Raw genomic sequence first — 18,162 nt, forward strand, 5'->3', positions numbered from 1 at the left:
AGAACCAGTGGTAACCGAGTCAAGGAAAGGAATAAGAGGGCATTAAACAATTAATAACCTGTCTAGTAAAAGAGAAAAAGTCTGTGTAAAGTTTAGTTGATCCTGTAGTTTAAACAAGACACTGAAATAGAGGAAACTTCCTTTAGAGAGAAAGAGAGACTGGCAGCTGAGGACTTGTGTTTCCTTAGGAAGGAGAACTGCATATTTGGTAAATGAGAAATTTGGTCATGAAAGAATTTTAAAAGAATATGAGCCCCCAAGCATCAGTTCAGGAAAAGCTGTTACCAAAGAACATTGGTATCGCTCTTGGATTTGTCTTGGGTCATTTCCTGTTTAAGGAAACCACATTCAACAACTTATCTGCATTTGGGGTCATGGGAATGAGTCAGGGATGTGAGAAGAGGGGATGGAGAGTGCAACACGGCCTTTAGGATTCATTCTAATGTGTTGAACATTATATGTGATATCAGAACAGTTCAAACAGAGATCACATTTCAGAGGAAAATTAGCAAAAGTGTGAAGCTGCCTGTCATTCCTTCTGCAGAACCTTCGAGGAGGAAGGAAATTTGAGTAGTAGTAGAAATCATTTAAGAAAGAAAATTGTAATATATAAGCAAATGATACCTATTGCAGATGTGCTTTAAGACTCTTGTAAAAATTAACTTTTTAATTGTAAAAATAATCCATGCCCATTGCCTAGTTGTGCATAGTCTATGTTAGCCTTTAGCAAGCTGTTCAAATTTTTTTAATGGTTTAATTTCTCTTTTAATTATTGAGGTTAATACATGTTGTGCTTTCTATCTTCATCACACCTTATGCACAACAGGAACCAGGAACCGGTAACTGTTGTGTGGCTTTAGGCAAATTACTTCCTTTCTATGCCTTGCTTTTCCTCTCCGCCTCTTTCGGAATTGATTTCTAAGGCTTCTAATTGAATTGATTCCCCATCCTAGCTCCTCAAACCTGCTGCTTCTCCTGTTTGTATCATCAGGGTACTTACTTTGCCACTAGATGGCACTAATGTACCTTTGAACCCAGTCACCTCTGGGTTTTCAGAATCTTGGGTGTGAAGAAGCCTTGGAATTTTTGCTTAATCAAATCCCCATTTGACAATTGAGTGACTGAGACTCAGAGGTTAAGTTACTCAGAGCCTCTTGAATCCCACTCACCCGTCTTCCCCTCTATTCCACTGTTTCTCTAGGGGGCTTTGTGAGGGGAATCAGAGAGAAACCTCATTCTCAACCATTCTTGTTCTTTGTTAATTATTTTAAAAATAATTTAAAACCATTCTTTAAGTGCATATGTCATCACATTCAAAATGAGTAGTTGGCCTGCTTTTGTGTTTCGGTATTGGCTCCCTCAGAGAAAAAAGCTAGACTGTCAGCTTCTAAAGATCATTGCTCTGCCTATACTTAGCCTGTCTTCACAGTTTGCACTGGAATGAGCCCTACAGATATCTCAACCAGAGCCTGTCTGTCAGAGGATAATCTTTCTCCATTCTTGCCCAGTCCCTTTGATAAGAGGTTTGCCTTTCAGCTGTTCGCTCCAACTAAACATGGTCATCCATTCTTGTGCTTCATCTCTGTCCACTTGCCTAACTGGGAGAGCTTTGCGGGGGTAGATAGACTCCAGTTCTTAAAAAATTGATCTCCTGGGTTTTCCCAGCCCATGTTGACTGTGTTCTTTTATTCCTCTCTGCTGTATTGGTGACAAGGATGGTATTGCCATAGATCTTGGCTTTATGTGGGCAGAATGGTACAGTGGGAGGCATTGTGGCCATGTGGAGAAGACATGGGCTCTACAATCCCATTGATGGGGTCAGGTCTCTCCTCTATCACTGACTTACTCTGTGACCTCTCATCATCTCTCTAATGAGGGTGATATTTACTACCTTGTCAGGCCCTTGTGAAGAAGAAATGAGGTAATGTATGGAAAGCTCCTGGTATCTGTTCTTGGCACCCATAGTACATGCTCGTTAAGTGCTAATATTCTAATAGCTGTTGTGTAGAGAGGAATAGGAGGGACTATAGCATGTGAAAGGTAGGAGCCTAAGGGAGAGGTGCTTGATTTTTTTTTTTAAAGGTTATATTTTTAAGTAATCTCTATACCCATCGTGGGGCTCAAAGTCTCACAACCCCAAGATCAAGAGTCACATGCTGCACAGACTGAGCCAGCCACGTGTCCTGAGGAGCTAGATCTTTCCTGAAGAAAGAAGGGAGGGATGCAAGGTATGCAGGGGTCTTTGTCAATGTTTTGAAGAAACAGTGCAGAACTGTGCTGCCAATATGGTGGTCACTAACCAGTGTGGCAGTTGAACACACTCGAAACGTGGCTAAAGTCAAAACTGAGATGTGCCATCAATGCAGGATACATAACAGATTTCAAAGACTTGGTGTGAAAACAATAAGTATAAAATATTTCAATAATTCTGTATATTGATAACATGTTGAAATGAGACTATTTCGATTTGTAGAGTTAAATAAAATGTCACTAAAATTAATTTCACCTGTTCCTTTTTACTTTTTAAATGTGGCTTCCAGAAAATGTGATGAGGCTAACGTATCCCCACGTGATTGCGCTGGACTGGAAGGCAGAGGTCTTTGGTACTCAGGCATATACGATTTTAATTTGGGGAATCATCTGAGAAGTTTTTTTGAGGCTTTTGATTTTTTCTCCTATGATGTTCTGTTCTTAAGAGCATGACCTGAGTCCAGATGCCACTATTGTTAGTAATAGTTTAAGTAATACTCTAAAATGAAAAAGGTGAAAGAGGCACCAAATAATTCTCCTTAGTCCTCCAAATTCTGAGGACCTCAACAGAAAAGCAAGGTACGAGTGCATGATTTATGGTTTAGTGGGTCAGCTACAAGCAATTAGAAGATCTTAGAGTTTGTTTTTTAAAAAGCCATTTCTTGATTTCAAAGACTAGGGTGTGTGCAAAAGTCATCTCCTATGTAATTATATCTTATCAACAGATGGAAATCTACTAGCAGTTAATGATCCTAGAATTTTCCTTCAGATGCAAATTATTAAAACAAGACAAATGACCAAGAGTAAAAAAAAAAAGAGAGAGAGAGAGAGAACCATAATGCTATATATCAAATTAAGTCATCTACCTGATTTTCATTAAATTTATTTTGGTTTTAAGACACTGGGTACAAAACATTGACTTGTTTCAAAATCTTAAAGGTAAATAGTAATCTCATCACCAGCTTGTCTTAGAGCTATGAGTAATTGCTAAATTTTGACATTTGTAACCTTTGTCTTTACAGGTGGATTGAAAAATAATGCTGTTTATTTACATCTTGAATTTACACTTGCTTTCTCTTTTTTTTAATAACACATGTGAAATAGTTTTGTGTGAAGTTTGTTTGCAGAAATCAAGCACGACACATGCATTTTGAGAACTTTGAGGGCAGTTCTCATTGTTCTTGCTTTAGTCCCAGAGTGAGGGATCCCTCCTTCCAAGTAAACTTGTGACCACAATTCATTGGACATAAGATGCCATCAGTTGTAACAGGCACATTATTTTAAGTGCCCCCTTGTATAAAAAATAAAATGCCTCCAATAAACTCTGACAAGCCATCACATGTATTTCAGAGATGTTAAATGGTGACAAAAAGGTGTACCTTGTGTCTGATGAAATATAACACACAGATGTTGAAGCTTGCACCTTAGTTAGACGTTAGAGAGCTTGTTTTATATGTTGTTTATAAGTTAGCATCAGACTTTAGGCCAGCTCAGAATGCATCATCAGTGAGCGGGGTTGGGTCTCTCAATTCTGTAAATAATTGACAGAAGAAAGGTGTAATGAGGTCACGTTTCAGTTGCTGGTAGTCCCTTGATGCAAAAAAGTGAACTTCTAACTCTGCTTCAACCTGATATCTCTAGTGTCTCCCCTCCTCCCCAAACACACACCCACCCCTTTTCAGCCAGTACCTATCCCTCTAACAAAATCTGTTCTCCATAAAGGCTCCCGATAGCAGTTATTTATAGCCTCTTGTGAATTCAAGGCAAAGTGTTAAATTGCCCAAGGATGTTTGCTTTCTAAGCCTTATCTCTAATTATCGGCTAAAAATCTTTATCTGCTTAAAAACCATTCAGGCCTCAACTAGCCATATGGAACAAGTTTTTGTGGAAATGGCTGGGGGAGGAGGGGTGTATGGGCCGCCTCCTGCGCTGCCTCCGGAAGGATACAACAGATAACAGAGCACCTCACTTCCTTTCCCACCCCGAAGGGTGCTACCAGACCTGTCCACCGGCTCCCTCCCTTTGTCCTGGGAGTCAGTCAGCAAGTCAGCTGCGTTCTCCTGCTGCCTTTACTAACTGTATCCGAAAGGAAAGCAAACTTGACTCCCAACAGCTGCATTTCTGACTAATTTCATTGAATTTTTATCAGTTTTATCTTCCTTTTGATAGAGGCTATTGAATTTTAAGGGAACACTGTGATATGAAGAATTCTGTTGTAATTTCAATAGCTACTTCCTAATTCACCTGTTTTTTCTAAATCTCTCTGCTAGCACATCTTACTGACTCCGGTCAGGCTTTCCATTTTGAACGACTATTTGGTAATCCAGATTCTCAGCCTGCTTTCTCCAAATTATTTTCAGGCGTGCCTAAGCAGATACATGAGTTGCTCTTGGTTAAACTGCAGAATTGTTTGTGGTTTAACTTGAAGATGAAAGCAAGAGTTTTTCTTCTTCTCAAGTTTGTCGTACATTTATCAGTCGTGAATTTGCTGATGCTTTGTATACTTTTTTTTTTAAAGATTTTATTTATTTGACAGCGATAGAGACAGCCAGCGAGAGAGGGAACACAAGCAGGAGTAGTGGGAGAGGAAGAAGCAGGCTCATAGTGGAGGAGCCTGAAGTGGGGCTCGATCCCATAAAGCCGGGATCACGCCCTGAGCTGAAGGCAGACGCTTAACCACTGTGCCACCCAGGTGCCCCGCGCTTTGTATACTTTTAACATAGTTGATACTCAATAAAAAGGTTAGATTAATCCCACGTTCATAGTATCAGGGTTTATACCAGAGCTCTGGATGGCATTCATGGTCTTTGGTTAACCCAAAGAATGGTCTTTCTCAGCAAAAGACGTGCGGTGATACTGCACATGCTTTTGGTGTTGTTTTAGCTTTAAAAATTGTATGAAAAAATTCATCTCTACCACTCAATTTCCTACATGGAAACGAATGTAAAGTGTAAAAACAAATATCCTATAGATGTCCCTCTGTGTTGGAATGACGCTGACCTTTTGTCTTTGCAGCTGGGGGTGTGGTTTTCTCTTGGCTGTGCCTATTTGGCCTTGGAAGACTACGGAGGTTCAGCGAAGGCATTTCAGCGTTGTGTGACTCTCGAACCCGACGTGAGTTTGTTCGGTCTGCTTTCCTTCTCACAGCTCTTCAGTATTCTCTAAGTTACTTGGATTATACTGTAGTTCAGAATAGCAATTCCTGTGGGTGTATAGTTTCAGTTATACAAGATGAGTACGTTCTAGAGATCTGCTTCACGACACGGAGCCTGTGGTTAACAGTACTGTGTTGTGTACTTGAAAATTTGTAGAGAGGGTAGATCTCATCTTAAGTGTTCTGTCTCAAAACAAAACAAAACAAAACAAAACAGGTTAAAGAAGGCAAAAAATTCCAATTTTCTATTTATGTTACAAGAACAACAGTTCCTTTTGCATTGGAAGAAAGTATGCCTTTGACAGGTCATTACCTTAAGGTAAATGACTTATAAATCTAGAAATAAGTTTCTTCTTATAATAGCTAAGTTATTCATGGAAATAATTTTGATACAACAGTTTTTTAATTAAAATTATGCTTAACTGAAGTATATAGCAGAATGTCATATCTATTTTGTTATTCAGTAACATGTGCTGCCTATGTTAATTGCATTCTTAGAAAGTTCTTTTCGTTCACAGTCTTCTAATATTTAATAGTTTTACTGAGATGATAATTCACATACCATATAGTTCCTCCATTTAAAGGGTGCAATTCAGTGATTTTTTAGTATATTCAGAATTGTGTAACCATCGCCATAGTCAGTGTTAGAACATTTTTATTATCATAAAAAGAACCCCCCCTGTACTCATTAGCAGTTACTCCTCATTTCTTCCAAACACCTTCCACTCCCCACCCTCCGCCTCCTGCCCCAGGCAACCACTAATGTACATTCTGTCTCTAGATTTGCCTAGTCTGGACCTTTCATATAAATGGAATCATATGCTATGTGGTCTTTTGTGGCTTCTTTCACTTAGATCAGTGTTTTCACAGTTCATCCATGTTGTTGCATGTATCAGTACTTAGTTCCTTTTTATGGTCAAATAATATTCTTTTATGTGGGCGTATCACACGTTACTTATTTGTTCATCAGTTGATGGACATTTAGATTATTTCTGCTTTTTGGCTCTGATTAATTAGGTTGCTGTGAACAGTCATTTACAAGTTTTTGTGTGGACATACGTTTCTGTTTCTCTTGGGTATGTACCTACTAGTAGAGTTACTGGGTATGTTAGCTCTGTGTTCACAATTCTGAGAAACTGCCAGACTGCCTTCTGAATCACCATTTTACATCCCTACCAGCAAATGTGTGGGGTTCCAGTTTCTCAGCATCTTTGCCAGCACTTGTTATTACCTGTCTTGTTGATTCTAGCCATCCAAGAAGATGGTTTCATTTTCCATTGCCCTGATGGCTAGCGATGTTGGCCATCTTTCCATGTGCTTATTGGCCATTTGTGTCCCATCTTTGGAGAAATGTTTATTGTCATCCTTTGCCCATTTTTAAATTGGGTTAGTTGCCTTTTATGTTGAGCTGTAGGAGTTTCTTTATACATCCTAAATAGAAGTGCTCATGTTGAATATATGATTTGAAATTTTGTCTCCCATTCTCTAAATTGTTTTTCGCTTTCTTGATAGTATCTTTTGAAGTACCACAGTTTTTAGCTTTGATGAGGTCCAGCTTACCTGTTTTTTCTTTTGTTGCTCATGTCTTTGGTGTCATATCTAAGAATCCATTACCAAATTTAAGGTCATGAATATTTACCCCTGTCTTTTCTTCTAAGAGTTTTGTTTTAGCTCTTACATTTATGTCCAGTCTGCTGTTAAATCTATTCATTAAACTCATCACACTCCATGTGGTGGCAGATGTTGATTAAACTTACTGTTGTGATCATTTCACACTATAGACATACATCGAATCATTATGTTATTCACCTGAAAATAACCTAATATTATTTCTCAATTTAGAAAAATCTACACATCATTTCAGATAATGTATTTTTTTAGTTCAAAAACTTTCATTTGGTCCTTTTTATAGTTTTCATGTTTCTACTGAGATTCCCAAGTTGTTCCCGTATTATGTTCATGTTTTCTCCAAATCTTTGTATTTATAACAACTGTTTTCAAGTCCTTGTATGCTCATTCCAACATCTCTTTCATTTCTGTGTCTGTTTCTATTAACTAACTTTTTCTTTGGTTATGGACGAATTTTCCTGTTCGTTTGCATGTCTTCCAATATTTTTTATTGTATCCTACACATCGTGGATGCCATGTTGTTGAATTTCTCGGTTTTGTTGTTTTCCCTTAAGGAAGGTAGAGTTTTATTTTGGCATTTGGCTAATTTACTTGTGGATCAGTTTTATTTTGAACTGTGTTAGGGTGGGTCCTACATTGTTCTTATTCTAGATTTGTAATCACCCTTCTTTTACAGTATAAACTTTTGGTGGTTGAACTTAATACCATTTGTGAACAGTAAGAGTTCTCCACTCTGGTTGGTTGGAACTTGAAGAGCTCCTAGCATTGTGTGACCTCCAAAATTTCCAATCAGCTCACGGCTCTCTGGTAGTTGTTCTCTGCCTGGCCTCAAGAAGTTTTGCCCTGAACGTGTATAGCCAGGGACTCAAGGAGATGCTTATTGAGATTTCTGGAGCTTATTCTCTGCACAGGTCTCACTTCCTTGGTTTTGTGTTTGCTTGTTTGTTTGCTTTTGCGCTGCAAGTTCTGGCCAACTTTTGAGCCCTGAACTCTGATCTCTTTCTTAATCCCAGTAAGACTTGCTGAGCTTCGTTTGATTTCTACCTCTCTCTGCTGAACCCTGAAAGTGCCTCTAGATGGAAATATAGGTAGATTGTTGAGACATCTCAGTTTACCTTCTCTCAAGGGTCACAGCCCCATGCTGCTTGTTGTCTGACTTTTCAAAAACAGTTCCCTAAGTTTTGTCCAATTTTTGGCTTTTTTTTTTTTAAGATTTTATTTTTTTGAGAGAGAGAGAGAGAGAGAGAAAGAGAGAGCGCATGCATGAGCAAGAGCAGGGGGGAAGGGCAGAGGGAGAAGCAGACTCCTTGCTGAGCAGGTAGCCTGATGTGGGACTCGATCCCAGGACTCTGGGATCATGACCTGAGCCGAAGACAGACGCTTAACCGACTGAGCCACCCAGATGCCCCAGTTTGTAGCTTTTTATGGTGATAAGGCTAGTCTGATACTAACTGTGCTATGTCTGCAAGCAGAGATCCATTGCCACTTAATTTGTAAATCATACATATGAACTTGAAAACTATATACTCTGTATTTTATAAAGAGCTGAACAAAGAGGAACAAACATAATTCATATCGTTCAACATTTATGTAATGACTGTAATTTATTTTTGTCATTGCACAGAGGAATAGGTAGAGAAATATGTTTGATTGATGAAATACTTAGAAATAACACTGGAGAACACATACTCCTTTATTCTCCTATCTGATGAAGGATGATGGTAAAATAGCAAAGGCTTTTAAGATATGAAAAACAATATTCTGTATCACCTTGGGTTTGTAATAAATCTATATATTGTGTAAATTATATTGCAGATTGTCCAATTACTTTGGAAATCTAAATTTGGAAATAAAATCTTAGCTAAATTGCAAATTAGTGCTATAATAGTTATGCCAGTTTGTTGACTATTTTTGTTTTAAATTATAAAAGTTAAATTTAAATTATTTAATTTTCTCATACACCTTGAACATACCTTATTGAAAATTATGATTGTAAAGAGCATCTCCTAGACTAGAAAAATATGTTATACTTTGGGTTGTAGCAATTATTTTACTTAAATGAGAATAGTCTATAACTGAGTTCTCTATCATTTCAGAATGCTGAAGCTTGGAACAATTTATCAACTTCCTATATCCGATTAAAACAAAAGTAAGTACATCAAGCAAATGTGAAGAACTCAGTTTCCAAAACAAACAAGATTTTCTTCCACCGAACCTAGTGTGTTTACTCCTTTTCCCCTTGCCCATCCACACCTTTGAGTTAGAATTACTTACTGTAGCCATTTGAAATCTAAATGTAGTTTATTTTTCGAAAACATTTACTCTGTAATAAAATAAGTAATATTATCTGGAATCTTTATTTGGTACTGAAGTTTTGCATCCTAAATTCCATTACACGATAAGACAAGGCATGCCTTTAGTTGGTCAACTCAATTGATAGATTCTTATTGATTGCTTGCTGTGTACTTGGTATTATTGAGAAATATAAATATGAACCAATGTCTTCAGGAATTGTGGATTTAAAAAATAAAATATCAGGCTGTATTATTTTAAAAATTGATTAGCATTAGAAGTAGTATGTGGTAAATATCAGGTCGGAAATACAAGGAAAGCTATGGCAACAATAGGTGATATTTGTAGAGCACTCATTCTATGCCAGACACTCTGTGTGGGTCTCAGAAGAGAGAAGGATTATGGTCCTTGTTCAGGAATGCTTCTGGAAGAATGCTGGACTCAAGCTGAAATTTGAAGAATGGGTAGAGGGGACAGAGGAAAGCCTCTCAAGCGAGGGGAATGTGATCATATGCAGAGCAAGTAAACTACACCAGCTATAGATTATAGTGAGGTCCATAGGGAGAGAGAAGGTTGGAGTCAAATTGCAGTGTGTTCTGATGATCTGACTAACAAGCTGAGACTATCCTGTTGGCAGTAAGACGCCAGAGCGTTCAGTGGGGGCAATTTCATGAAGAAAGAAGCTTTTGGGGAAGATTTATCTGGTGGCAGTGTGAGACAGACTGGAGAGGAAACTGGGGCTGGGAACCCAGTCAGGAGACAGCTGTTGTAACAGTGCAGGCAGGAGATAACTAGCCTGGAAAAAGAAGGGCAGATGCCAATTTATAAAGGGGACAACCAACTGGCCTTATGGACCGGTCATGGAAAGCCAAGGAGAGGGACGAGACAAGGATTGCTATTGCCAGAGTTTTAGCAAATGAAGGAAAGGATGGATCTGTTTCCATTTTCATTTGGCCTTATTTTCAAGCCTAATTGAATTTTTCTTTGTGGATTCACAAGATACTTCTGAAGATATCATTAAATCTACATTACACTGAAATACTTCTGCTGCTCTTGGATGACAAACTACATAAATAAAGTACTGTTTTTTCTACTGCACTCTTTGGAAAATAATATTATGTTCTTGATTGCAACTGCTTGTGTTAAAATTCCCTAGGGACCTTTTGGTTTAAAGCAAGGGGCAGGGGAAATCCCTGTCATGGTTGTAGAGTGATCTCAGTGGGTTTTTCTGGTAACCCGGATAATTTTGTATGTAGTGAGGCTCTTGATACTCTACCTTGTTTTCCAGCCCATTAACCCTGAGAATTCCACTTTCTCTCGTAGGGGGTCCTGCACATTGTTCAACTTCTTTTTGGCACTTTCTTGTCTTCCTGCAGCTCCATGAATAGGTTTTTATGTAAAAGTGGGGTTGTAAAGTCGAAGGTGAATCACTGCTTTATTCTTGCCTTTCTGCTCTTTCCTTTCTTTGCTGCTGTTCCAGACATAGCTCATTTTTGACTCATGAGATTGTTGCTCCAGGGGTAAATTATGACCGCTCCTCTCAAAAGCATCCTATCCGTGCCTAAAAGGGATCCTTTAAATGATCTCATCTGTCCCTTTGCTCTTCTAGGGTTCTTCACTAACATGCCCCTTTTGCTATTTCATCTGATCCCCTAGGCATCACATCCCTGCCAGTCCTTTGGGAAAATCTTCCATCTTTCTCTGTAACTTTTATAGCATAGTGTCACAGCTATTGTGGGCTTGATAAGTGAATCCTGAACTGAAGATCCGTATGAGGAAGCCACACTTACGAAAAAGGAATTCATAGCAAAAACTTTGAGGCCAGGAGATTGTGGTCAGAGGATGAAAGGACACGTAGGACAAAGGATAATCCTCCAGCCTAGGTTGCTGCCTGTCAAGATCTTTTCCAACAGGCTGACCTCACCCACCCCCATGCAGATGGGAGACCACTGCTGAAGGCAGTTGCTCTTACATGGGAGGTGGGCATAGAGAGTGGAACCACGAAAGGGAAGAAGTGTGCGCGCACACACAGAGACACACTCCCACAACAATTTAAGGTGAATTTGAAGAAGGGTTACAGCAAGGGTACCTTCATTTTTAACTCTAAAAGATGGTGGACCAAGGGATAAGTGAATCAGTACATTCCATAACAACTTTAGGTAAATTGTTTAATGTAGAGAATAAAAAATTAAACTGCAGTGAATTGGCTGCTAATGAGAAGACAAAAAGGACTTCATTATAAGGATGTTATTGTGATTGGTACCATAGGTATATTAGAAATTGATTAAATGCTTCAGGGAGTGATTCTCAGAGCAATGGGCTGGAATGACCAAAACAATCTCTATTATCCCCTCCAAAATTTGCCTTAAAGTCATGGAGGAGGAGCTTCCTTGTTGAAACACTGTGGGGCCCAGCAAGGAAACGGAGGTAGACCTTGTAGTTGTAAATTAACAAACTCAAAATGGCTTTGGAAAAGGAGACTGATAGCATACATTTGAAGAAGGTTACTGTAATTGTCTAGTAAAATATATATGATCCTTAAAGGAGCTATAATCTTACCCAGACAAGGGAGTAAAACATTAAGCCTCTTTTTGTTTGCTGAGATTTTTAACTTATAGAAAAGGTGACGTGTAGTTCTGTTGATTTCCTTGTCGGTGTTAAGTTTTTAATAGTCTTTTTTCTGAAGTGGCCTGTATAAGACAAGGATTCCTTGATGGTTTGGTGTACATTTTCTGTAAAACTGCCTGGCTTTGTTTTAATTTTACTTGATTTATTGGGCTTTCTATTTCTTTAACTCATTTGTATAATTTGTTCATAGCATTCTCTTATGATTTAAAAAAAATTACTGATCTTATTTGTGCCATTTTCTTTTATTCTAAATGAAATTTAGTTACATATTTGTCTGAAATTTTCATTTATTTTCAAAGAGCCAGCTTTTGGTTTTGTTAATCATTTCTATTCTTTCTTTATATTTAATCTATTATTTTCTTCTTTCTTAATTTTATTTGGTATTTTTCTACAATGTTAAGTTGAATTTTTTCACTAATTTATTGTCATTTTTTTGTAATAAATGCATTTAAGATCACAGATTTCCCTCTATAAATACTGCTTCAGCTATATCTTGCAGATGGTGACATATGGTATTTTCATTGAGTTCTAAATATTTTGTATTTCCTAAGATGAGTCTCTTTTTCTCTCACTGTGATTTCCTTTTTTTTTTTTTTTTAAATAATGCATCTTTAACTTTCCAGGCATATTTTTCTCTCTTTTTTTTGGCTATTTACTGTTGATTTCTTACTTAATTTCAGAGAATATGGTCTACTTTTTTTTTTTACACAAACAACTAGTAATTTTTGTTCTCAGTATTTAGTTAAATGTAATGATGTATTTCATCAATTTCTGTTCTCACCATTGATCACTTATTGTATCCCTTTCTTTCTGTCTGAATTCCCTTTTATTTTTGTGAGAGAGGAGGGTCCTTCAATAGTTGGCAAACTTTCTTAGTCTTCTGAAAGTGTTTGACTTCACATTTACTCTTGAGTGGGAAGTTTAGCTGGTTATAAAATTTTAGGTGTGACAGTTATTTTCATGCAGTGCTTTACATGTACTGTTCTGTTGTCTTCTGTATCTTTTGTTGCTAATGAAGTATCTGCTATTCTCATTGTCATTCTTTTGTAGGTTTTAGGATTATCTTTATGTTTTGCAATTTCATACAATATACCTAGGTGTTGGTTTATCTTATTTATAATATTTGATACAAAAATATACTTTTGATCATAGAATTTATCTCTTTGTTCAGTTGTGGGAAATGCTCAGCTTTTCTTTTCAAATACCTTGTCCTGACATTTTCTGCATCTGTTTACTGTGGCATGTCTATCAAATGTATGTTTGAGCCTTACCTCTCATACTTTCCTCTCTTTGTTACTCTTTAATTTTTAATCTGAATTCCCTGTGGATTTCTCACTATGGCTTTCTAGTTTATCAGTTCTCTCCTTGTGTGCAGTCTAATTTTTTTTTTTTTAAAGATTTTATTTATTTATTCAACAGAGTTAGAGACAGCCAGCGAGAGAGGGAACACGAGCAGGGGGAGTGGGAGAGAAAGAAGCAGGCTCATAGCTGAAGAGCCTGATGTGGGGCTCGATCCCGTAACGCCGGGATCACGCCCTGAGCTGAAGGCAGACGCTTAACCGCTGTGCCACCCAGGCGCCCCATAATTTTTTGTCTCCTATTAAGGTTTTGTTTGTTTAAATGCCTCTTTCAATTCCAAAATTTCCAGTTGGTTTTTATTTATATATCCCTGTCCTTGTTTCATTACTACTTGTTTTTTGCAATTTCTTATGCCTTTAAAATTATTATTTTTTAAATTTAATTTACTAATTTTTAATTTAAATTCAATTACTTAGCATATAGTGTATTATTAGTTTCAAAGGTAGAGTTCAGTGATTCATCAGTCTCATATAAGCTCCTTTTAAATCTTAAAAAAATTTGTAGGGAAATTTGAGGTGGTCTGGGGTTGCTTGGGTCTCAAATTCTATTTATTAACATGAATGACTAAGGACTGGCAGGAAGTTCATATTAGTATTTTATACCTGAAGCTATGGTTTCTTTAGCTATGACTATTCATTATTATTCTCTTTAAAATCTGACCTTCAATAGAGTAAAAGCTTTTAGAACTTTACAAGAAGCCCTCAAGTGCAACTATGAACATTGGCAGATCTGGGAAAACTACATTCTCACTAGCACTGATGTTGGGGAATTTTCAGAAGCCATTAAAGCTTATCACCGGCTCTTGGACTTACGAGACAAATACAAAGATGTTCAGGTAAGATATTCATATTTTGTTTTTTCAACTTGTGATTGATGTTAATGCTTGATTATATGATTGTGATATTGACTAAATATGCATTTGGTTTTGATTCTGGTTTCTGGCACAGGGCTCCAAAAACCTTCGGAATTTCCTAAGCGAAGACAACTGTAAAGGTGTCTTTTATTGTGTTAATGGGGTGATTTTTGGAAAGCACCTAAGGATGGGGATGGTTGCCAGGGAGTCAACCATGTGATTAGAGGGTTGGAACTTTGATTCCCATAACCTCCACTCCTCTCCCCACATGACCTTCTGGGAGGGGAGAGGGTCTAGAGATTGAACTCCATCACCAGTGGCCGGTGATTTAATGTCATGTCTATGTAATTGAGCTTCCTTGAAAACCCAATAGGGTTTGAAGAGCTTCTGGGTTGATGAACACATGGAGGTGCAGGGAGAATGCTCACCCCAAGAGAGCATGGAAGCACCATGTCCTTTCCCATATACTTTGCCTTATGCGCCTCTTCTATCTGGCTGTTCCTGAGTTACGTCTTTTCATAATAAACCAGTGATCTAGTAAGTCAAATGAACTTGGAGTTCTGTGAATTTACTGCTCTAGCAACTTAATCAGACCCAAAGGGTGGGGTTTAGAACCTACAATCTATAAAGCACAAGTGATAACCTGGACTTGTAACTGGCATCTGGAGTGGGGAGGAAGAGGAACTGGCAGTGTTATAGGACTGAGGCCTCAGTCTGTGGGGTCTGATGCTCTCTCTCAGTAAATAGTGTCAGAATTGAGTTGGTAGTGTGGGGAATCCCCCAGCCCTGCACCATGCACACACACTGGTGACCAGAATCATCTGAGTGATATAAACTGTTTCCTTGACTACACACAGGAAAATTTTGTTAAGCACATGTGATATATAGAACGAGCATTTTTTTCTCTAGTTGAATATTCTTCATTACATATTCTGGCATTCCAATGTCAGATATGTTAGTGCAGTCATAGACTGAATGTTATTGTGACTCAGTTAGGAATATTTGATATGTGGTTTATGTACATACTTTCAGCTTGCAGAAACGAAATAGAATGATATTTGTGTGATTTATTGCTTTGGTTATCTCAATGTAATAGCTGGAGTAAGTCCCATACTCATTTATTCACTCACTGAACAAGCATTTACTTCATACTTTCAGATGTTTGGAACAATATAGAAATGAAGACTAACATTTTCTTTTCAGTGTTTAGTGACATGGTCCTCTTGGTGAGATGACGTCAGAATGGTTAAGTTTAACACCATACAAAAAGTATTAGATCCTTTCAGAAAGTATGGGAGGCTTGAAGCCATTGTGTTTGTCATCTTGTGGTTGAACTGTGGTTGAAGATTGTTCAAAGACAAGGCTGTGCAGAAGCCTATGGGTTACAAACTTAGGGGGCTTGAAAATATAACACTTTATTTGCATTAATCAGCACATGCTATTTAAAATGATGTAGTTGAAATTATGAAAAAACAAAAATAACATCTAATATATGATAATACCTTAATGTTTTTATATCCTATTATCTGTACTCCAGCTGTTCCAGAATTTACCTTATTTGGGCCCTGTCATATAGCCCCAGCCCTCAACCTGTATGCATAGTCTTGGAAGCTCAGCCATGTGACTGGTCACATTACTTCAAGGCTCAGGTTCTCGGCCATTCACTTGAAAGATCTTTGGCTTCGAATAGAAAGATAATACCTACTTCCAGGACATACGTTGACCACTTCGAATCAGCTTTCCTTTTCTTTTACTCTTCTGTCCTTTCTAAATATTATACATTGATCTTTCATTATAGAAAGAAGGGCCTTGAATTCTATAGCATAACGATCAAGTAAAATGTGAATGGAGGCATAGTCGAATTTTACATCCTAGAAAAGAGAGGAGCCCTAGCAAATCTATTTGCGTGTTTCCTGCCAGTCCTGTAAACAGAGCTGAAATTCTCTGTGGGGGCAGTTCTTTCTCCTTTATACTTGGTCTGTGGACAAAGGGTACTGATGAGGCTCTGAACAGATCTTGGTATGTTACCAAACCACTGAGGATGGGGTAGAGATTCCAAAGTGCTTATCTCCTGTTTACTTCAACTGTAATTTTTAAAAAGATCCTTTTTTACTAGAAAGCATTCTGAAGCCTGTTCCTAAAGTCTCAGGAAGAAAGTAAATAGTTTATATTGGTAGTTTATTCCATTTTATACTTGAAATAAATTCTGGGTTCTTTTTCACATTTTAAAAATGTGCATAAAACATTAAAATCCGGCACTCCTCATTTAGACACCACCGCTGGCTCAATTCCAGCATTCTTTAGAATTACAAACCATCAGAGCAGGAAGGGACCCTAGAAAAGGCCTGTAGGCTCGGCTGAATAAAGCACACGTGCATCAGAAAGGAGTGTGAAGCCCCCCTTGTGCCTGATAAGACTAGAAGGATTGATTCTCCCAAGTTGTCATCCTGCTAGTGTTGCTGCTGGGGATGTCATGTCTGCCTTAAGTGTCTTAGAATTGGCTCCTTGGTCAGTCTGCTCCCATTAATCTTCTATCTTGTGTCCCCGGTTTCTAACTGATCTGCTTTTCTTTCTGATGGGCGTGGGATTTCCCCTCCGAATCCATATTTTAACTCACGGCTGTCCTTCAAATCTGCTAAGGATTAGTAATAATTGACTTACCAGACTGGCTTTTTGGATTTTCCTGAGAAAATCCTGATCATCCTTCTATGGTTGGCACCCTTGGAGTTGTTTTTATATAAGGACCCCACCTGGCTAGGTGTGGGGCCCTCTTCCATGAGAGATGGACTTGGCTGGTTATGGTACATGAGCATCAAGGGGGGGGCGCGTCTTTTCTTTTTTATCTCTACTTATTCTCCCGTGCTTCTCAAGGCACATAAAGCAGGTCAAAGTGGGGCGTGGTAGTCATAATAACTAACATTTATTGAGGGCTTGCTGTGTGCCAGACACTATTGTAAGCACTTGACGTGTATTAACTCAGTTCTCACAATGGCTTTCTGGATAGATTTGGACATTCATAAGCTATTTTGGACTCTGAAACATATGTATGTATCTTCCCCTGTGTTTTAAGGAAACTAATGCTGTCAAAATAACTCTTCAAAGATTGTTCTGAAAAGCTGTTATTTCCACATCATATAGAGTTACAAAGTCACCAAGATATTGCTGATTTCAGTTGACTTAGGTCTATCAAGTATGCCAGATCATCCAGATATCTCGTACCTGAAAGACCTGTATTCCAAAAGAAAAGCAAGACAAATGGAACAGTTGCTTTACTGAAGATGATGATTTAGAGTAAAATAGGTTCAGCCTTGACCATTCCAGTCTCTTGTAATTAAATTAGCTGGAAATGTATTGAGAATCTTACTTAAGTTTTCTTCCTGTCCCTACTGTTCCCAGTTTAGGAGTCTCCTTCTCTCTCAGGGTGGAAAAAATTCTTACACATGTCTAGAATAATACTGCTGTATTTGAGTATCTGTAACTGCATGGGAAGAGAGGTGATATTTAGAATAATATATCGGTAGTCGCAGTGGCAGATATCAAGGAGAAAACTCTGGCAAAAATAACCTGTGTTTAGTTGATTCTAAAGATAAAACTTTCAGTTGTTGATTCGGCATGTTGTATACTGAATCCAGTTCATTGGAATTGTAAGAACACATGCTTAGAAATCTTTCAGTAGCCTTCCCTGAGAAAGAACAGAGAGACTCACACAATAGTTTTTATTCTAGGGAATTCTGGGCAATTCTCAGTCAATACAATTCATTTTGAAGTAAAAATGTATTTTTCTTAAGTTTTTAATGAAGAGCTAAAGAGGAAGCGAAGCTTAATTAATGTAAAGAATGATTCTCTAACAAAGGATTACTTTTTTCTTTCAGTTTATCCAACCTTAGTTCTAATACAAAGAGGTGCATTTCGAGCATTTTTCAGAAAAGGGAAAAAAAAGTCTTAAAAAAAAAACCCAAAACTTCTAATGTGAATTGAGATGCTTTGATTGAACTTT

General features: G+C 37.8%; 1 protein-coding gene across 2 annotated transcripts in view; it reads left to right on the top strand.

Moving 5' to 3' along the window:
• Positions 1 to 18,162, top strand: part of TTC27 (tetratricopeptide repeat domain 27) — a 184,070-nt gene that overhangs the window by 142,010 nt on the left and 23,898 nt on the right. For both annotated transcript variants that reach the window (XM_008700249.2, XM_008700250.2), the window contains 3 exons: positions 5,266 to 5,364; positions 9,130 to 9,182; positions 13,982 to 14,147. In XM_008700249.2, the coding sequence (XP_008698471.1) occupies positions 5,266 to 5,364; positions 9,130 to 9,182; positions 13,982 to 14,147 (318 nt within the window). The remainder of the gene's footprint in view (positions 1 to 5,265; positions 5,365 to 9,129; positions 9,183 to 13,981; positions 14,148 to 18,162) is intronic.

This window comes from Ursus maritimus, unplaced genomic scaffold (assembly GCF_017311325.1).
Source record: "Ursus maritimus isolate PB19 unplaced genomic scaffold, ASM1731132v1 scaffold_6, whole genome shotgun sequence".
Lineage (NCBI taxonomy): Eukaryota > Metazoa > Chordata > Mammalia > Carnivora > Ursidae > Ursus > Ursus maritimus.